At 39.4% G+C, this 21,263-nt stretch overlaps 2 protein-coding genes across 2 annotated transcripts; both read right to left on the reverse strand.

Moving 5' to 3' along the window:
• Positions 1 to 2,632: 2,632 nt before the first annotated feature.
• gaa (alpha glucosidase) lies at positions 2,633 to 10,634 on the reverse strand. The gene is made up of 19 exons (XM_079252243.1): positions 9,869 to 10,634; positions 9,471 to 9,625; positions 9,138 to 9,303; positions 8,861 to 8,957; positions 8,345 to 8,464; positions 8,095 to 8,213; positions 7,470 to 7,601; positions 7,163 to 7,273; positions 6,929 to 7,042; positions 6,729 to 6,813; positions 5,349 to 5,466; positions 4,870 to 5,003; positions 4,472 to 4,623; positions 4,052 to 4,200; positions 3,788 to 3,929; positions 3,577 to 3,675; positions 3,164 to 3,328; positions 2,909 to 3,061; positions 2,633 to 2,768 (listed from the first exon to the last, which is right to left on the reverse strand). Exons 1-19 carry the CDS (start codon positions 10,394 to 10,396, stop codon positions 2,703 to 2,705), a joined length of 2,805 nt encoding a protein of 934 aa, XP_079108369.1. The 5' UTR covers positions 10,397 to 10,634; the 3' UTR covers positions 2,633 to 2,702.
• Positions 10,635 to 12,163: 1,529 nt separating this feature from the next.
• Positions 12,164 to 17,270, reverse strand: samd9l (sterile alpha motif domain containing 9 like; the record flags this gene model as incomplete). The annotated part of the gene is made up of 2 exons (XM_079253058.1): positions 12,164 to 16,800; positions 17,267 to 17,270. The coding sequence occupies 2 exons, from the start codon at positions 17,268 to 17,270 to the stop codon at positions 12,164 to 12,166; spliced, it is 4,641 nt and encodes a 1,546-aa protein (XP_079109184.1).
• Positions 17,271 to 21,263: the final 3,993 nt, after the last annotated feature.

Genomic DNA, 21,263 nt, shown 5'->3' on the forward strand with positions numbered 1-21,263 from the left:
TCTTCTCACTTCATCTTTACTGGTGTCAACACCTCCGTGTGCTCACACTCTCCTTCTCTACTTTGACCTTTTAATGTTCTTCACATAACTCATGCAATACCAAACTGGAATCACTGTAGTCCAACTGTGGCCCACAGATTGTGTAACATCTTATAACTTTTACTTCCTGACACAAAAAGAAAAGTAAATAAAACCTGGGCCATCAAAGTTCAGTTGAAAAGTGTAACAGCCGAAAACTTCCAGGGTCTCAGCTTCTCACCTCTGGGCAAAGTTAATTAAATTGTCATGCTGACATTTGAGTAGAGGAGCCAATTCTGACCCCCCCCCCCTTTTTATCTGAGCTGTACACCAACACGCCGGGGGCTGTAAAGACACCATACACAAAGAAGGCTGAAAAAGAAGTCGACTTTTCACAGTTGAAAAGAAACTTTAGCTGTGGATTTAATGGAAAAGAGCTGTGTCTTTGCTACATTTAGAGACATATAAAAGCAATTTTGTTCAAGTAGTTGAATATACATGATCACTGCAGGCACTTATGTGTATAATAAGGGAAAATGAACACATAGTTGCAATTAAGAAAGGCTTTCATTTGTGATTAATCTATGCAAACTTCATATTGGATCCTGAAGGGAGGGCATAATGAACTATAAAAATTGTTTCAGCACAAAACACCAACGATGCACACAGAAATAGTGATTTATCAAAAAGGGTTACTTTTTTTTTTTTTTTTTTTTAAACTGTGAAGCAACAAAATTGTGCATTAATAGTTGTGTTTGAATGGTTTGGGAAACATTCAGAGATTGAGGGTGAAAAGCGAGTTAGTAATCTCAAATGTCATTTATACACGTGTCATCCTTGTAATATGTGTCGTAAAAAAAAAACCTATTTATTTATTTATGGTATTTAAGGACTAAAACTGCAAGTCAGACCAGTACAAAACACCTTTAACCATAGCAAGTATGGTTGACGTGATGGAATTTTGTCTTGTGGATTATACTAACAGAAACCTTTGCTATATTGAGAAAGAGGTTTCTCCCTGTCCTGTACTGTCCTGGCGGGACAGGTCTCAGTAGTAACAGCTTGTACAGCAGAGGCGTGCCGGACCGGGTCAGCAGCATCCGCCTGTCAGCCGCTGAGGATGGACAGCCTATTTACTCAGGCCTGTCAGTATTTACTCTATTTCCCCGAGCAGGGACTCCATCTGTCCTACCTTTAACATAAATATTTTAGTTAAGCTGCCCAGACCATTGACGAAATCGCTCGTATCTTTTAGCAATCTCCACGTTCACGAGCTACTTTTAAAGTTTGTCCAATCCACCAGTAACAATCTGCAACATTATCGGCTCGTTTTTCATCTTATGTGCTCTCCTTGACAGCTGGCACCTGTTCCAGCTGGGGGGGTTAAAAAATGAATGAATAGACGGCAGCATGTAGAGGAAACGAGGCTGAGTCTCACCTTCAGTCCCACCGCAGCAGTCTACAGCCCACACCGGACAACCATGTCATGGAGCAGCCGCAGGCCGAGCAGTACGAACCGGGGTGATTTTATCTGCTTTCCCGTGGATGTAGCTCGCCTTGTTACGAACTCCTGTCTTGTTTTCATCCCTGTTTCTCGACTATGGCACTACACGCCAGACTGCTGCTGTCTTTAACGCAGCAAAGGCTTACTTCCGGTTAGACCTTCAGTGTAAACTTGCTTTAGAAGAATATGTCGTCTGCAGGTTTAGAGGAAACTGGACGCTTTCATTTGTAAAGAGTAAATGTTGTACTTCCTGCTACTCCTTAGTCATGTGTGTGACTTGTCTTCCCAGCTCAAGACCTAGTCCCCCCGCGCCTCTTATTTAGCTGCTTCCGGCACGTAAAAAGCTTTTTTTTCTTTCTTTTTTTTTTTTTGCTTTTACTTACCAAGAATTGTAATATCATATTGAAAATGCAAAGAAAATTTAAGCATGACGCCATGTGAGAAAATTAGCAAATACGCATGTGTTTTATATAGCTGTCATCCAAGCCATCCTATCATAAAACACGACCTTTTTAATCATAAGTGACGTTTTAAAGGTCATTGGGAAAGGATGGGGTGCAGCTGGTGCATCAGGACCAGAGCTGGAGTCAGAGCATCGCCTCACAGCAACACTGCTGCCTTTATCTGACTGCTTTCATCCATGCAACACATTATTTATCTATGTACTAACTAAGATGCTAAATACAGTTGTTTTTGTTTGGTTTTAACAGTGAACTACGAAGTTAGAGAAAAAGCATAAATATGATTAATCTTCAGTTGTAAGACGGTTGTGTCAACCATAAGCATTCATTTGTAATTAGTACATTTAACATCCTACCACAAACTTGTGTTTTTTTCTCAATTTTTATTTATTTCCAAAAATAATAATAAAAAAAACAAAACAAAAAAAACAAGTTAGCAGCAAATTGCACAGCCAATAAAACACATTCTGCAAGATCTTCTGTGGTATGATGAACCACATTTAAAATAAAATAAATAAAAAAAAAACACCCGCTGGTTACAGAGATTGTCACCTTGAAAGAGAAGTCGGAGCACAAAAAGGTGCATAATGAGCTGTAGTAGGATTGCAGTGGCGCTAAGAAATCTGTTGGTGTCACTGCAGGAAAATATGGTGGATCCTCTCAGCAGAAGTGCAGAAGCCAAAGGATCCCTAAGGCCCACAGGCAATAAAGACGGTGCATTAGAGAGCCCATTGGACTGTAAATGGCTTTGACAAGGGTAAGGCCAGGCTAGTCACTGTCAGAACCTACGAAAAAAGATACAAAGATGGATAGAAAAGCATAGCAAGTGGATATAAATGCAAGTGAAGATGGACACATGAAATCATTAACCTGCTGTAAATCACAAATATCAAAGAAAGGATTGCTGACTGCCTACAACACTCACCTTAGTGTCAGCATGATATGTAAAATCATTGACTTTTTCCCCGTTTGCTAATACATAGAGAGGTGCTGAGGGCACTCCGAATACCTGAACGCCCCCCAACACCAGATGGTCCAAGTCTCCATTCAGCTTCTGTGGGTCACTGACAATCTGAGACTGAGGCAAAGGTACAGAAAATTAGAAGAAAAACCCTAACTGTTCTTATTTAGTTAGCATTTACTCTCTTCCAAATGCAAACACCTCTTATCCCTTTCCTACCTGTTTAGCACTGAAGACAACATAGCAATAATTCTGTGTCTCATATGTGTTCAAACTTTCTCCGTCATCCCAGAACAAGTCCCCCAATGCCCAGCCACCTCCTGATAGTGCCACCGTCAGGAAGAAAGGCTTTCTGCGTGATGCTGTGGTTGTCAAAGCAGGTTCCTTCATAAGCAAATGAAGATTAAACAAAACATGATGTAATCTTTTAAACCTATATCAGCTACATTTTAAATATCAAACTTCAGAGAGGATTTCCTGATACTTGCAGGTGACAGCAACCTTGCTCGTGGCGTTTAATAGCGTTGTTTTTATTCTAAAAAATTTTATGTATCCCATGTTCTCCCACAGTGAACAAAAAACAATCCAGACTGATGCTATCTGATGATGTGTCCTCCAGTGCAGTCACCCACCTGTTGGGGGATAATATGTCCCTCCCTCACATGAACGTTTATAGTGTCTAGATCGGCTTGCAGGAGCAGGTACTGACCCGTACTGTGGAAGGGCTGACCCTGGAGGAGACACAAAGGGGATAATGATTTCATGTGCTGTCAAGATATCCTCGGCTGTTATAGGTTTCACCAGTTAACAACAAAAAATGAGTGAAACTGTGTGAAGACTCACATTGTGCAGGCTGTACCATATACCAGCAGGCAGATATGCATTCAATTCCACTGCTCCTTGTTCTAAAACTGGGCTGATGAGAAGCGACTTCCCCCACAGGAACTGGTGGTCTATAGTCTGACAGTTAGGGTCAGTGGGAAACCTGAGCATCAAGGACACACATGGAGCAGATAAAAAGATGAAAAGTGAACTATGATGCTTTTTTTATATATATATTCTGCAGCAGAGGATAAGAATGAGAGGAGGGGAGAAGAAATGACATACTCCATGAAGAGAGGCCGAGCAACGGTGTCAGCAGAAGTGTGTGCATGATGGAAGAGTGTGTAGAGGAACGGGAGAAGGGAGTAGCGAAGGTACAGCGCACTCCGCATGGCGGCCTGGGCCTTCTGCCCAAACACATAGGGTTCTTGAGGCTGACGGACATGGAAACAGAAACACACAGACAATGAGGAAAGACAGGTACCTGTATTCATAATACAAGAAACTGATGGAGTGCTCTGTTTACAACACTTTGGGAAATAATGCAATTATCAGACCTCAAGGTCATCAGAAAACAGCATGATAGATGTTACAGAAAAACTTTACACATGTGCAGAGAAATGTACTCAGAAACACACTTATATCCAAATATTTAATCACACAGTACACACACAGTCAACCTCATGAACAATGTGTGTGTCTCACAGCATTGGGCTTGTCATTGTGGTTTCTCATAAATGGGTAAAAGGCTCCAAGCTGCATCCACCGCACACACAACTCCTCAGTGGTGTTGCCTCCAAAGCCACAGATGTCTGCACCCACCAGAGGCACCCCAAACAGGCTGAACTGCAGCACCGCTGGCGAGAGAAGGTACAAATGGTCACTCCAAATCTATCTACTCTTTTAGCTGTGATGACTTTATTAAAAAACAAGAACAAAAACTTTCAGGGTTTGATGAAATCTTCATATTGTTCAAAACCCAGGGATGAAACAAGCTCAAGAAAACTGACTCAGCTCTCATTTATAAGTTCAAATGTTAATGAATATGGTAAACATAATGACAAAAATGCAGGATTCTGACTTTTTAAGGTACATTTACTCACCAGGGATGGAGAACTGAAGCTGCTCCCAGTCACTCCTGACGTCTCCTGTCCACACTCCAGAAAAGCGTCCAATACCAGGGAACGAGGAGCGAGATAACACAAATGGCCTCTTTTTTTGTATCCTTAAGAGAGCACTGAGGATGGCAACATACTTAATGGGATGAATGTACAGTGAACAGAACAACTACATCTGCAGTCATGTGATCTTACACTGGGCAAAAGTGTTCTCAATTCAATACTGAAAGTTCTGTCATTAAAGTTTGTCCTTTTAAAAACAATTATAAAAAGACATTTTATAGGTATAACAGAACTTCAAAAAATCTTACACTTAAATTTTTTTTCAGTTATATAATGACTAAAAATATATTTATGGACTGTCTATCAGGTGGTGTCAAAAGAACAATACATTTTTAACTAGTTTTACCAATACCATATTTATAACAGGTCAACTAATCCTGTACATCATTGCATTGGCTAACCTGTGTGTTGCATAGGCTTCTGTGAGTCCGTAAAGATTGTGCAGGTCGTAGTGATTGGACAGCTTCTGCTGAGCCGACATGCAAAGAGTTCCTGAGTTCAACTGGCCTCCAACCACCCCTGTTTGCGAGACATTTAGAGAAACACATAGATTATAAATGAATGTGCTGTTTTACATCTGACATTTAGCAGCTCTGTTGTGGACTGCACAGCTGGCCTTTTCCATATGAATTAAATATTGGTGGTGGCCTACAGCGCCATCTAGTGGGAGGACCACTGTAACAATTCAGATTTATCTTTCCAGATGTAAAGCAGAATGTTATTTATTTGGTATATTTTAGTGAGGATATTCTTTCTCTGCTTTTAAACCATCCTAGTTACACTAGGATGCCCAGATCCCAGTGCCCAGGAGGAAGTTAGGGGCTTTACTCAGAGACCCACAGCCGTTTACTTCCATTGCCAGTCTGGGGGAGTTGAATCTAGGTCCATTGGTCCCAATAAACCCTACTCCCCAATTTGTTATCCCAGATGACTTCATCAACATAAAAAGGAAGAGGTACATTCATCAGATGCAGAGTGGGAAACATTTTCAACTAAAGAAAATGTTTAATGTTGCTTCAAATAATTGCGTTTTATTTGCAGGGTGTATATAAACTATCAGTTTGCATCCTACACAACACAATCCTAAATTAATAGTTTTAATCTGTTTTACAGGCAATGTTCATATATTTTATCAGCAACAGTTTCAATTAGGGTCATATTTATTTAATTATTACACTGACTGATAACATTAATCCAGTTCATCCAGATTTAGTAGAGCATTAAGAAGGAGGTGCCAATGTGAAAACAGAACATCTGTCGGTGTATTTCACATAAATACAGTGCATAGTTATTCTGTTTGACAATTAGCATTAGTTTATAAACATAAATACTGATGAAGATGCATATAGACTATTAGAACTACCCTGCAAAAATAATATAAAATCTTAAAAATGTGAATAAAACATAACACCAAACTGGATTATTTTTTAAAGCAATAGCTTAAATCATCAACTTTTATACAAATGAAGTTTAAACTGAGTAACAAATACTCTCAAATACACTCAAATTTATCATAAACTTTGTGTTATGTTTTATTAAAGGATACTGACTCATAACTGGTTGTATCAGTTTCTTATCAAGCTTCCATATTGTTTTATTTATTACCATATATTAATACCTTTGGTTTTGTTTGTTTTTTTTAATTTTAAACCAGTGATGAGTTTCACCAAGAGCTTCACTTGGGCTTTGCCAGCCCTAATTTCATGTGCGTTTTTAATTTACATGTTTGTTTTTACAATTTTAAACACAAATTGTGTGTCACTCTAATTTAAAACACTTACTGGGTGTGTATGGTGGATTTTCTAAATCACCGTCAGGACAGCCATCCATTGAGCCTTGGACAAAACTAGCTGGTTCATTCATATCCTGCATAAAAAAACAATACAAGTTATTCATTTAGAGGTGGGAAGGTACAGAAAAGCATTTAGTTGTGAATAATGTAATTTCAGATATGTGTATTTCTATGTTTACATGTACATACAATCCACAAACCATCAACAGGAACTTTGGAAAGGAAATTTCTGATGCAGTCCTCCCACCATTGTCTGGTCTCTGGATTGGTGAAGTCAGGAAAGGCTGTTGGGCCAGGCCAAACCTTCATACACACACACCAACCATGATCATTGACAACCATGCCCAGATAATATGACATTATGGATATACTGCACATGCCTCAGAGCAATAAGCATGAAAGCATGAAAAATACAGGTCTTACCTTTCCTATCAGAATATGTCCTGTAGCATTTTTAATGAACACATCTCGTTTCAGTCCATCATCAAAGGGAGGGTAAGTTCCAGGAAGACTGGTGCTGCTGATACCTGGGTCCTGAAGCACAAACCATGAACAACTCTCAGTTACCACCTTGATACCTTTGCATCCATCTAATTTCCCTACTAAATTACAGAACTACAAAATGCTGTAATCACATGAATGAACCTATGTTTAGTGCCTTCTGTTTAAACTGAAACAAGACAATTAAATTCTATTCTTTCTAAGGTCATTAAACTAAAAAATGTCCCACCAGAATAAGGATGTACTTCATGCCTTCCTTATGAAACTCCTCCACCATCTCCGGCAGGTCTCCGAATCTCCGGGGGTCAAAGGTGAACACTTTCCGCTTGTCTGCATAATCCAAGTCATTCCACTGCACATCCTGGTGGTGAAAATAATTGAACTGTTAACAAGTGTTTAATAAGGAGGCTAAAACTGAATATTAACTATTTTTGGCACACTTACCCATTTTGTTACATAAAAAATTAATATAAATGACGGGGAAAACAGTAATATAACTTTTTGTACATCTATAATTATGTAACTTCTGCACATTTTGCACAAGGGTTTCAGCTTTTTATGGATGTAATTAATGTGGCTGTAATTTATTATTGGCACCATTCATACACAATAACATAAAACCTGAGTGATGGAGTGTTCCTGACTGAGGCAAATTCATGAAGTCTTGGTGGTTTACCAGCAGTTTAAATTCACATTAAAAACTGAGCCAACTCTGCTCCTAGGAACACAGGAGCAAGATTATGAATTTCTTTGACAATGATGATTTACAGACATCTACATTCAGACTTACAGTTTGTTTAATTGTATCGTATAGTACAAGTCTGCAAATACCAGTATATATGAGCTACATTTACCATGGGAAAATTAGCATTGTGCATATGTTGCGTAACCCTCCGGGTTGCATTGGTTGTCGTGTAGCCCCAGCGACAGAGATGAAAGCCCAATGACCAATAGGGAGGCATCATGGGAAATCCTTTTAATAAAGACAACGCAAGTTTTCATTTCAAAACTTAACATCTCTGGTACTTATACAAGTTCCTTGCTTATAGCGACCTTCAGATTAAGATGTGTGGCTGAATGCTGCTCACACAGTTAAACACATACCAACAATCTGGAGATACTGTCGTATGACGCTTTGGGGATCAGGACCCAAGAAAATATACAGGTCTAGAATTCCACCAGTAGATACCCAGGTGAGAGCTGGGGTTGGCTGCAACATCCCTTCTACAAACACAATTCAGAACCAATCACTAAACATTGCGTCCATTCGCACAACATCAATGTCAGACAACAGACATGTTAAATATCTTTCTTTCAGATATAATCAGAAAAAATAACATAGCATATTTTATAAATAAATGATTGGCTGGCTTACTTATTTCAGACACGTGTAAATAATTTTAAAAAAACAGTGTATTATGTGCATTTTTTTTGCTGTTTTACTGTATCTTCCAGCAGCCCACAGCGATTAGAGCACTGGTATGTTTAACAATGTCTTTCATTTGCATAACATAAAACACAATGTTGTGTTAAATGGGTGGGCAAGTTCATTATTGTACTTCTCTACTTTTAGGAAAACAAATGACAGAAAGCAGTGGGATGTTGTGTGTAGCATGGTACCAATTGCATTGCTATTAAGAAGGAAAACTCCATGTGCCAAGCCATCTCCTTCCTGTACGATATAAAATGGATGGGAGCCATAGAGGTTACTGTCAGCCTGTACAGACAGACATTTTCACAGAAAAGAGACCAGAATGTTAGTGGGGCAGGCATGTTAAATGGTATGTCCAAAGATTTCATGTGATACAGTGATTTATTGTTTATTAAAAGAGTGTAATTTTTTTTCACATCAGTGGCTTCACTAGCATAACCTTTAGGAGCAGTGCAACAGGCTCACATAAGGTGCCATGTCTCTGTTCCAGAAAGTCAGAGAGGTCCAGTTGAGATTCAGGAGTAGAGAGGTGTAATGTTCACCAAGGCCGGACACAAGGGAGGAGGCCAGCGAAGTGGACAGCTGCAGATACTGGTCAGCAAAGAGAAGGGGAGCTACAGTAGTGTTCATACTAGACGCAGAGAAACAAGCAAAAATAAAATAAAACTTTTTATTTTAAACATTTATTTGAACTCATTACTAGTAATGTGGCTACAACAAGTAAGTGTAGGTTAATAGACATACATTTTTATGCAAATGACTTATGAATTGAGATTAAAGGTGGACAAAACTACTCACATCACTCTTCCGTTAGTTTTTCTCCGCACTATGAAACCAAATGGGTTGGACTGGAATTCAGTGGTATAGAGGACATCCTGCAGTCTTCGTTCTTCGTTCTGAGGAATACCTGCTGGGAGGTGAACTTCATACCGCTGAGAAGATGGATCCTTAAACTAAGAGGAAACCAAATAATTATTTCAGTAAAAAAGAAAACAAAACACCACCAAATAAACAATCTACAAATGTAGAGGACGCTTTGTCTTGGTCTGACACATAAGGAAAAATACATTTAAAAAAAATTGTGTTATTAACCTATTTCAAATTATAATAAATCACAGAACAGCATAACTATTGTGATTTCTTTATCACATACTTACTTGGTCATGCAGAGGAAAAACTGAGTTTTAAGTACTCACAGTGATGTGCATGCAGCTTGAATTCTCCTCAATGACTTCTAGGCTCAGAGTGGAGATGTCTTTAGGTAGGTAGGAGGGGCTGGTTCTGGTCAGGATGGCAGTCTGTCCACGTGTGCTTGGAGTGAGAGGACCCATTTCGTAGCCAGGATATGAATGGGGGTAGAAACACCAAGGTGGTCCTGCAGGGAATGACAGAGGGGAGTAGCAGCATCCCCGCTCCTCACACTCCTCCTGGCTCAGAAGCCTGTCCCTGCCACAATCAAACCGACTCTCTGGGGCCATGGTGCATTCACCGTCTCTGGAAATGCCAAACTTACGATGGCTCTCTGTGTGGTCATCAGTCTTTGACATATTTTGTGTTTTTCGTGCGTTATAAATGGACCGCGTGTGTACAGTGATCTCTGTGTTATCACCGACTGACCGAACCAGTCTGGTTTCATAGCTGGACAAGTAGTGGCTGTACAAGAATGCTAACAAAGACAAGGCGAGGAGGAGTACAGTCACAATCAGTTCAGACAGTAAAGCCATCTCATGAAGTGAAGCCAGATGACTGCTTTAGCTTTTTATATGAAAATATTAGGTCCGTTTTAGCCATAGACTGGTAGTGCTGTAACTAGCAAAGAACATTTCTCTCGGCGCTGCTAGCTTTTAACTAAAATCAAATTACGGCAAGGAAAAGTAACTACTGGAGCATTACAGCAAAGCAAACATGAAAAAGCTTAATTAAAAAGTGATAAAGACACGAGCATGACTACCAAAAACCCAACAACTGCTGAATCCATGAAGCTCCTGTAAACACTACGGCAAGCTTAAAGGGACAGAAATCTTTAAAACTACTGAAAAACTTTTACAGCAATTTCCGCCACAAACCACTTCCAAAGTCCAGTAGTCAAGCTGTATGAAGCCAACAGATCTGTGCAATAATTATTATTAATTCTTTGTATCCAAATGATGAAGTGTCGTATTAAAAAGTATGTTTTTTTTTATTTTTATGAATGCACAGTAACAAAGATTTGTATAAAAATGTAAAACATTAAAGTCGTATTATGGACACTATATATGCATTGACTGAAAATACAATATATTACACACTTTATTCAAATAATGAGTTATCCATATTCATTAAAACGAGGTAATTATATGTATTTTATTTATGTAATAAACTACTTAATTTAGGAAGCGGCGGCCAACTTGACACACACATACATCAGACTTAATTGGCAGATTTGTGCAGTTTGACATTGAGCTTTGCACAAGTTTTCTAGTTATGTATTGATTTGAGTCAGTTGTGTTGAAGCAGAGAAACTCCTATCACCCTCAGAAAGACAGGAGTTGACCACCCTTTAGTTAGATTGTCTAACCTTTTTAACAATCCAAATTTTGTCTTTACTTTGAAGGGAGGTATCTTTGCACAGATTCAAGAGTTTGGTTTGTGTTCTGCATTTCCTGTGTTGATCATAATTTATCAAGACATAAATACTGGGTATTTTCTATTTTCTAGAATAGTTCATATAACTTGCAAAGTCCAAAAATAAATAATTCGTTATCATTCCAAAAATCATTTATTATAAAAAGAATAGATAAAATAAAATTATCATTCAAAAGCCTAATGTAGACTGAGCAAAGTAAAAAGTAAAAACCAAATGTTAATCACCTGGGTCTCATATTTAATTATTTGTTACATCTGAGACTGATTTGTTCAGGATATGACACAATACAATCACAACTGAGGAAAAAATGATTATTGTTCTCAAGTACACGTTTAAAAGATCATTAAAAACAAGTTAACAAAAAAACCCATTTCATCAACAGCAAATGTCATCCCGCTGAAAGCACAAGTATGCAGATTTGGCTTGCAGTTTTCCTTGGGTACTTTATATTTGAAAGTCTTCTTGTCCATTCCTATACTTGCATTTGCACAAGATTATTCTTAAATTCATGATACATTATTGTTGGAGTGAGTTACAATATAGATATAATTAACTTTTTTTTGACAGTTCACAACTTTTTTTATGTATACTTTACATACATTTGCAAATAAAGAAAAACAAAAAACATAAGTGTAAATAGTGTCTATGCCGACTGACCTCACAACATAGAAAAATATTTATTTTCATCAAACCTTGTTCATCAACTTTTCAGTCAGTATATTTAACCAACTTTGCCTAAATGAGTAACCTAATGGAAATGTTTTTTAAAAGAGATGTTCATGGACTTCTCATGCTCTTGTTAATATGGTGGATATTTGGCTCATGCTTCATCAACTTTATGCACAGCACATTTTCCAATGACAACCTATCTATTGACAAGGATGTTGCAAGCAACAGGGCCTCTAAAGGTAAATCCCAGGTAGAAGGTAATGTTTTCATTACTATGTGGCACTGAAGGTACAAAAAGTGGCAGGATATTGAACCTTCGTTTCTGAGGGCCTTCAAGGTACACCACTCCATCCTCAGTCCACCCAGATACACGTTTCAGCATCATGGCGATCTCTGGGCTTTTCCATGCCTCGCCACTGAACCATTTCATGCGTTTTTCAGAGACTGAGAAGCCTTTTGTGATTTTGTCAAACTTCCTCTTGTGGACAAATTTATCCAACCCGTTGCCATTTCCGAGAAAAAAGTGTGTGTAAATCCTTCTTTTCCGCTGAGGAATGTCTTTCATTTTGGTCCAGTATTCTTTTTCCAGGTGCTCAACTGCTGATTGCACAATTTCATATTTGCTTTCTCTCTCATGGTCTGTGTCATGATCGTCTGGCCAGAATAGCAAGGTAAGTAAGAAGAGGGCAGTTGGCAAGCATTTCCTTTTATCGGATGGGAGCTGACGACAAAGAGCCTGTAGATCTTTCTGAGGAGCGACCTTTTGAGCTTGTGGAGACAGGCAGTTCAAAGAAATGTGAGCCGCTATGTAATTGACAACATCCCTTTGACCAAATTTGGCCTTTAATGGGTTGCTAGGGTAGAGAGTTAGGATATGTTCTAGTCGGCGTACTGCATCCCTTTGATCGGTTAGCTTGGAGAGGATGGATATGATGTTGCCTCCACCAAGGTGATAAATAATCATACGTTTTTGGAATGGGGTTAGTTTTGCTGGGTTTAACTGGCCTTGTTGCAGAAGTGCAGCAGAATCTGCTTCACTAAAGTACTTCCCATACTCTGACGATTTTTTGGCCAACCACGTTAGTGGATGGCTAATCTTCTCTTCAGGACTTTCAGGGGTCTCTTCTTCATCTGCACCAATATCTGTCTGGAAGTAACTGAGATCCTCTGAAATCCATTCCAAGGCATCTTGCATTGTTTTGTGAAGTTTTTTCAAACGACCATGAAATGGTTCCCATATTCCTTCAAGTTCCTCAGGAATGTAATCTGTCACCAGGTACTTCATACATTCTGAGTGGCCATTGGCTTTGTTAGCAAACAACTGCAGTGAGGAGATCAGTTTGAGGAGGCTGCATCCAACTTCAACTTCAGAAAAAAACCCTGAACTGTTGACATCTTCCATATCTGCATCAGTTGCTCTCTCACATTCCTGAAAGCACTCAAGGGCTTTAAGGGCAGTTTCTACAGCATCTGCTGTATTCTGGGCTGTCTTTGGTATATTGTCATTTTCAATTGCTTTGCATTTTGCTTGGAACCATTTCCGATATACCTGACCCTTTGTGTCTAGTATGTATGAGTTGTTGGGCAACTGTTTAGCTGCTGTCTCTGCCCAGTGCTTTGCCTCTTCAAACTTCTCATATGTATAATGAAGACGAGCAAGTTGTTGTGCAAAGAATGGATTCTGATGAAAACGCTGGAAGGCTTCCTTGAGTAACTCAATTGCTTTGTTGGGGTTCTTCTCATTTTCACACACGTGCTCAATGAGTGGCGAGAAGAAACTGTCATATTCGTCCCCTTTACTTATTCTAGATCGTCTTATGAAGAGCTGTCTCAAAAATGACAGATACTCCTCCCTTCCAAATCTGTGCTCAAAAAGCACATTCTCACAGAGCAAATTCATCGCCAAACTGCTTTGGGTCTGTTGGTCTCCCAGAAGCTGTTGAAGAATTTCTTTTGCAACAAGTGGGTGGATGATTCTGATTGATTCAATATACGTCTTGTCATCTCTGAGGTGCAAGAAGACTAGTTTAGCCTGATCATTGAGGGACCTCTCAAACTCATGCTGGCGAAATCTCTCCATGTGAATGGTCAAGGCAAGCAAAGCTTCACAATGTGACTGGGAGATGAAAGAGTTCTGAACATACGTGTTCAGCAATGCCACATAGTGCATGAGGCGAGTGACAACCGAGTGCCGCTCAATGTCTTGGAGCAAATGTTTCACAAAGCCTTGAATGTAATCTTTAGAGAATCCTTCACTCATCAAAACAAACGTCAGGATGAATTGTGGCTCATATCGCTCCTCGAGCTCTTGCCGTTTTCCCGCAAACTTCCTCTTCTCTTGATCAGAGAGTTTGTGGGTAACAGCCACATTCTGTAATGGAGACTCCTTGCATCTCCGTTCTGGATCATGGGACCGTCTGCAGCTCAACAAAATGAAACACAGAGTTCCGAACTTAATTCGTTTGATGTTCATGGCAACCTCTAGTTCATTCCTGAGATCATCAAGATACTCTTTGTCCGTGTCTTCAATGAGAAGCAGCACAGGAAGACACTTCTGTGGATCTGTTTCTTCATATTCTCTTAATTGTACTGCATGTTGTGCAACAACAGAAGTTGGATATGAAGGTCTAACAAGCGCACATCTCAGATCTTTTCTATTGTTCCACAGCACCTGTCTTGCCACAGTGCTTCCACCACTTCCCGGGTGATGGTAGATGTTTATGCAGTTGACTGGGGTTTGATCGACATTAAATTTCAAAGCATCGTGGAGTAGTTTTAAGGTGTCATGATAGGCATCTCTTTCGATTACCTCTTCAACATACTTGTGCTCAGCAAGCCAGAAGTTCAACCATGTGACTCTCCCACCTCGGTAGAACTGTTTTTCAATGTTTACTTTCTCCTCATTGATAAAATCTTTGGTTGTTTCATCACAATGTTTAACTGTGAGAATTTCCAGAGAATACATCTGTTCTTCTATCAGTGTTTCAAGAAGACATGTCCCTTTGACAAAGACTGGAAGATGCTTGCTGACACGTGCTTTTACGGGCTGGACATGCTGCAGAGTTGCATTAACATGACTCATCTTCATCCCCACAACACTGGAATTGTTCACAGTTTCTTTTGAACATGAAGCCTCTGCAAAGCTTTGCCACTTCTGGAAATTTTTCTCAGATTCACAGATGCAGACAATGTCTTCATGGCCTTCCATGTCTGTGAAAAACTCGTAGAAGGTGTGCAAGAGGGGTTTCTCAACCAGTGATGTGAGAAGAAAAATTACCTGAAAGGTGCCCTTTGGCAAGATCTGCTTACAGATCAAAGATACAGATTCCCGCAGGAAAGTCATTTTTGTTTTGATCCAGGTCATTTCATCACATGGAGTTTCATTTCCTTTGAAGTCAGTGCGGCCATTACAAAAAATCCAACTAGTTTGCTCAAACAGATGCAAGTGGCTTGTGAATTCTTTCATGGTTGTGCCACCAGATATCCTGTAGTTCTGCAGGAAATGTAGGTTTGCGGCATGGTGCTGGAGGTATCTACTGCAAAGACCTGATATCTTAGAGTCTGGGTCAAAGTCAAACACGCAGAACACGTTCATGCTGAGCAGCCAGTCAATGTTGCAAAGATCATCCGGTTTGAATTTGTTTGTGACCAGTATGAACCATTTTTCCTTTTCGATGAATTTCTTTCCACTAGTCAGCAGCATTGTGAGCTTCCTGCCGAGGTCCTGACAGATATCTGGAGAGCTCAGGAACTGATTTTTCTCTGCTTCATCTCTCTGAGTGTCACGATCTTTGACCCGCGCGTAGAAATCACCTATATCTTTGTCACTCACTGACTCAGTTTTTGAGCCCACTCTTCGTAGAATAGTTTCTTTCTCAAATTCTACTTTGTTAGTTGTCTCTTTGAAGTTTGGCAAACGGACAGTATACACCTTGCTCTTCACAATACTTAGTAAAGGCACAATGTCAACCTCTACCACATACCTCTTTTCAGTACTTTCTCGGTCTACAACCTCAATAAATCTTGGAGGTCGTACGCACTGGCGCACATGCTCTTTGTCAGAGGAAAAACTTCTTTCAATGTAATCCAAAGCATCTACATAAATGTCCTTCTCTTTCACAGGGATCCCAATTATCTCTCCATGCACATATCCTACATCCTCTTTGCTGTCCATCACACCAAAGTGTATGGTCCCATTTGATCTGATATTCATACAGCCAGTTGCAAATTTAAGTACCTCTTTGGCAAACTTAGTTTGGAGTCTTGTACGGTCCAGTGTAGCAGCGACAGCAAAAGATTTGTATTCATGACAAGGAGCTGTCAAGTTGAAGGCACCGGATTCGGGTTGCAGCACTCTGTGCTTTACATATAAGAAATCAATCCCTTCTTCGTCAAATGGTCGTGGTTTGCAGTCATCCTTTGAACCCCGCATGCATTGCTCCTGAGCAGCTTGTTTCTCCTCAAGAGCATCTTGATCCTTCTTAGAAACTTGTAATAAAGGACCGTCACTACTTAAAGACAGAACCTGAGCTGATTTCTGAATAATCTTTTGCTCCGACTGAGGTTTTTTTATACTAGTGGGCTTTTGGTTCATCTGACATTTTTGCTGAGAGCTGAGAAGTTCATCTCTTTTCTGAATAATCAAATGGGCCGGCCCTGATTTCATACCAATATCATTTTTCAAAAAGTTCTCATTCAATGCAATGAGGGTTTGTCCATTTACTTCTTCATCATGGAGCTTTTTTATGTACTCCTCCTTCAGTCCAATCTCTCTTAGCCAGCTGCTTACTTCAGACTCAGTCCAGATCTTTGGTGAAGGTGGGAGTTTGTCAGCTGAACAATGAAAAGAAATACAGATTAAATGAATTTATTTATTATATATACATATAATATTATCAATGTTTGGTAGTAGCACATACTTTAGATAAGTCCAAATTTGTTCCGTCCATTTGTTCTATGAAAAAGACATGATGTGCTGTTCTGGCTTAAGCTTCCTACTTGTCTAACTCGAGTCTGTAGGTACCATTCAGTCCCAAGATTTCTAATGCCCACTTAGGACTTCATTTACACATTTCATACTGTTTTATCATGAGGTAAGTAGAAAGTAATCATAGCATTTATTTGGAAATGTTAGTTTTGGTTTAGCCATCAGCAACATCTGAGGCAAATCTGACCTGTTTAACCTAAGAAAGCCTGTAGTACACAAGAAGATTTCTTCTATATTAAGACTTGAACATAGTGTTAGTATCAGAAAAGTACATCTCACTTAAACCAATCTGTTTGTTTAAATTAAACTCACCCATGTTTTTGTTTTCCTTCTTTTATCACATCATCAGTGTTGGCATTTACCGATCATCACCATCTCACTGAAAAATAAAACATATCTCATTTTCAATTGAGTTAGTAATAATCTTTCAGGTACCATTACTTTATCAGTCTTATTATCTAACATAGTCTGAGCCAAATTCCCCATAAAACACTGATAGTGGATTTTTAGGACTTGGCTCATTAATGACATCATTTTGTGTACCAACAGACTATTTGATTAGATGCACCAGTGTGCATTTGTTTCGTAAAATTTTGACTGAAACATGTAAATTACATTTTTTCCTCAAAAATTCACAGTAAAGCATATTTGTTTTTATTGTGCATAATTTCTTGCTCCTTGTTGGCTGATGTGTGTGCAGGAGGAAATCTGAAGATTAACTGGTCCACCAAACTATATTTTTTAACATAATTATAATCCGAGACATGCATGTATAACTGATCTAACTCAACAAGTAATTACCCTTGACAAGACATGTATAGGACAAAAAATTACCAACACCAGTGCAATAAAGGCCAGATTATTCTGGTATCTACATAACACTTAATTTCTGTGCTAAGCCCTCTTATTAATTTCTGATTTTGACATTGCTTTTAGCTCTGTTTCAGGTCTCCATTGTGTCAAGTAGCGTTTATTTGGCAAAGCCACTAATTTTGTCAGTGTGTCTTTAAGGGGTGGATGGGCAACATGCAGTTTGGTTTATAGAACTATTTCTGTGAGAAGATAGCTGTCACCTTAAAATGAAAACACGAACATTCAGCAACATCAGCAAAGGCATGGACATGGACATGGACATGGACATGAACGAACGAACGAACGATAGCCCCACACTTCTCCTGGAGAGATAAGTGTTTATATAAAAAAAAACAACATATGCTGATATGATTTGAGGTTGTATACAGTCTCAAACAGTATTTGTAAATTTTACATTATTTTGCATATCTGAATATTTTGAATGTTCAAATACTATTTAACCCTAACTCCTAAACCTCTTTTTTTCCCTCTCTGTGCTTCTCTTACAGACCTACCTTGCTATCTGTTTTGATAGGTTAAAGCCACCTGCAACCCAGCACTGGCATAAGAAGGTTTAGAATAACAAAAAAAACAGATGGTGTTGTCAAGTCACAACAGCGAGCTCAAGCCCAAGTTTGAAGGGAGAAGAACACGTTGGTAACTTACATAACATGTCATTGAGAGATCATTTGAGCAGCACCTTGAGGGCACCACTCCTTACTTAATGGAGAGAAAAGTCTTTATATTGTGCACAAACATTTTAACTGACTGTGCAGAACTTAACAGGAGCACTGCAAAGCAGGATGGGAAATATGCAAACCAGCTACTTAGAGAGCCAATCACAGCAACTGCTGCAGAACCTTGCAGGAAAAAGTGAAATCCAAACAGAATCGCTTCAGTTGCGCCCATAGACTAAATAGAGATGGACGGAGCCTCCGTGACGTCACCCATAGGTTTCTGAAGAGCTGAACTGAAGCTCAGTGGGCGGTTCCTACCATCGCCATCTTGGCAGAGGCATGAGTGTCGTCTCACCCAGAAAATACTGATATGGGCAAAGAGGTGGAGCTGAGAGGGGGGCTGTGAGCGTCATGGTGGATGACTGACATCGAGCGAACTCAGAACTGACTGTAGCTAAGAGCTAACCGAGCTAACCTGGAGATAACAGGAGCTAACCAGCTAACGGAGGTAAGAGGGCTAAAGCTAAGTCACGTTGTTAACCGGCTAAAAACCGCAGTTGTTCTGTGTTCTTGTTACTTGAAGCGGGAGATTGGTACCTGTTAATCAAAAGGAAACGCCCCTATATATGCAGAATTTGGAGATTAAATTACTTTTAAACGGGCAAGTTAGAAAAAAATTCACTCCCCCCACAGTTGTCATGAAGGTAAACAGGACCTATTAAACCGAAAATGGATTTTTGAACCAGGCTGTAAACATGTTTATTTCTGCCGTGAAGTAGGTCTTTTTAACATGGGAGTCTATGGGGATTTGCTCTGTTTTGGAGCCAGCCCCTAGCGGATGAAGGGGGAACTGCAGTTTTATGCACTTCCGCATAGGCTTCACGTTTTACTGTCGAAGGCTCCGTCCATCTTTCATATTGGTCTATGGTTGTGCCCTTGTCAGGGGGCCCTATGGCAAGCCGCCCCCTCTGCCCCCACTCTAGCCCTGTTACAGATCACAATATACATCTCACAGTTGAGAATTTAATTACAACTGGATCTATTTTTTTTAAAAAATAATTTTGTTGTGAAGTTTATTTGTTTTGTTTGATTTATTTTGAATACATTTTCTATTTGGATACATTGTACATTAATTCCTGTTTGATTTGTGTCTCACTTGGACAGTATTGCATCTCTCTGTTGCCATTTTGTTTTAGTGTTATAAGTATACTTGTCTAAATTACCAGCTCTTTTTCATCTCATGTTCAATGTGTGTCTCTTTTTCAGAATATGGCACACAACTCCTTACTCCTGGTCTTAAGCACATAAAAAATTAACAGTGGGCTACTTGAAGAAAATGGGGAGATTTTTTTTTTTTTTTTTTTTTTCCCCTCCCCTGAGATCAAGGGCAAATATACCGGAAATAACCTATTCAAAAGCTCCAGTACAACACAACCCTGCCACTATCAGGTACATTTTGTAGCTCTCTCAAGCTCAGAATACAGAACTGGGACAGTGAAGACTTCAAGACAACGAGTTGTACCTTTGTGGTGTATCCTGAGGAAGTGGGCAGCTGCTCACTCCAACAACAAAAGATTACTCTGAAAAACAGGGCAATAAAAAAAGATCTGAAATGAGTCTCTCTTTTCATATCAACCCAATTATTGTTTCCGTTTGTTCTGTTAAGGCGTGTGAATCTTCAGGCACCTTTTCCTCCAATTCTTTGCTCATATAAACTAAAGGATTATACATCGGCATTCACAAGAAATATATTGCATATACATGTCTAAGTGCAATCATTATTTACAATAATATAAACAATAAAAACGGATACATCCTTGCGTTATGGTGCCAATCCATCCTCACTTTAACGTATCAGATTAAATAACAAATTCCATGTTTCTAGAAAAACCACGAAACAAGCGGGAAACAGGCGCTTCCTTAAAAACAATGTGGCCAGAGGCTACAAACCTATTTACAGTCTATGCTACAAACACACAACTAACAAGTCATAAAAACTAGTGGTAAAAATGGCGACCAGTGCAAAGTGGCATTCACTTTAACCGTGCAGTGTTAAGAAATATACATTTGTTCCGGAAAAGAGGTAACAATCATGTTCCTACCTTAGAAATGAAACCGGTGAAAAAAGCAGACATTTTTGCCAGGTCTCTGTCCCGTCCGTGACACTCCAGCGGTGCTCTCCTCTCCGGTCTGTGCTGCGCGCGCGCGCGGCTCGGCGCTCCTTTCAGTCCTTTAAAGTTTCGTTTATCAGGAAATACATTCCCGACTCACAGCACAGACACACCCAATTAAATACACATTATCTGATAACTTTCTCAGAAGTCTATAAAAATGCTCATATACGAAACTAATGTTTATGATAGAATAATCTGCTGTATCCAATAAATTACACAAAAAGAGTGGAATATAACATGGCTGTTTAAAAAGTCATTCAGATGAAGCACTGAAATGTTGCATTATGGAAAACGTCTTAGCATACAGCAGGAGAATCAAGGAGAAAACGACTATTTCCCCTTAGTTGAGCTGAACTGCAACTCCCCCCCTTTTTTTTCCCGAAGTGAAGATAAAGAGGAAGGAGAAGCCAATTATAAGAAAAGTTCCTACTAATTAGTTCAGTTGTATTTAAATGTTTCAGATGTGAAAACATTATGTTTCCTGCGTTAACTGCTGGTTTTCTGGGACTTAGGGCCCTCCTGATCAGGGACAGGGTTGCATTCACGTTCACCTAACATACTCACCCCTAATATATAGTAAACACACACCCAGGCAATCAAACATAC

This window comes from Telmatherina bonti, assembly GCF_933228915.1.
Source record: "Telmatherina bonti genome assembly, chromosome: 14".
In the NCBI taxonomy this organism is placed as follows: domain Eukaryota; kingdom Metazoa; phylum Chordata; class Actinopteri; order Atheriniformes; family Telmatherinidae; genus Telmatherina; species Telmatherina bonti.

Coding starts and splice junctions, on each gene's coding strand:
- gaa (XM_079252243.1), bottom strand. CDS start 10,396: ATGGCTTTACTGTCTGAACTGATTGTGACTGTACTCCTCCTCGCCTTG. Junction 9,626..9,868: donor CAAGCTGCATGCACATCACT/GTGAGTACTTAA, acceptor GTTTCCTCTTAG/TTTAAGGATCCATCTTCTCA. Junction 2,769..2,908: donor CATATCATGCTGACACTAAG/GTGAGTGTTGTA, acceptor CTTTTTTCGTAG/GTTCTGACAGTGACTAGCCT.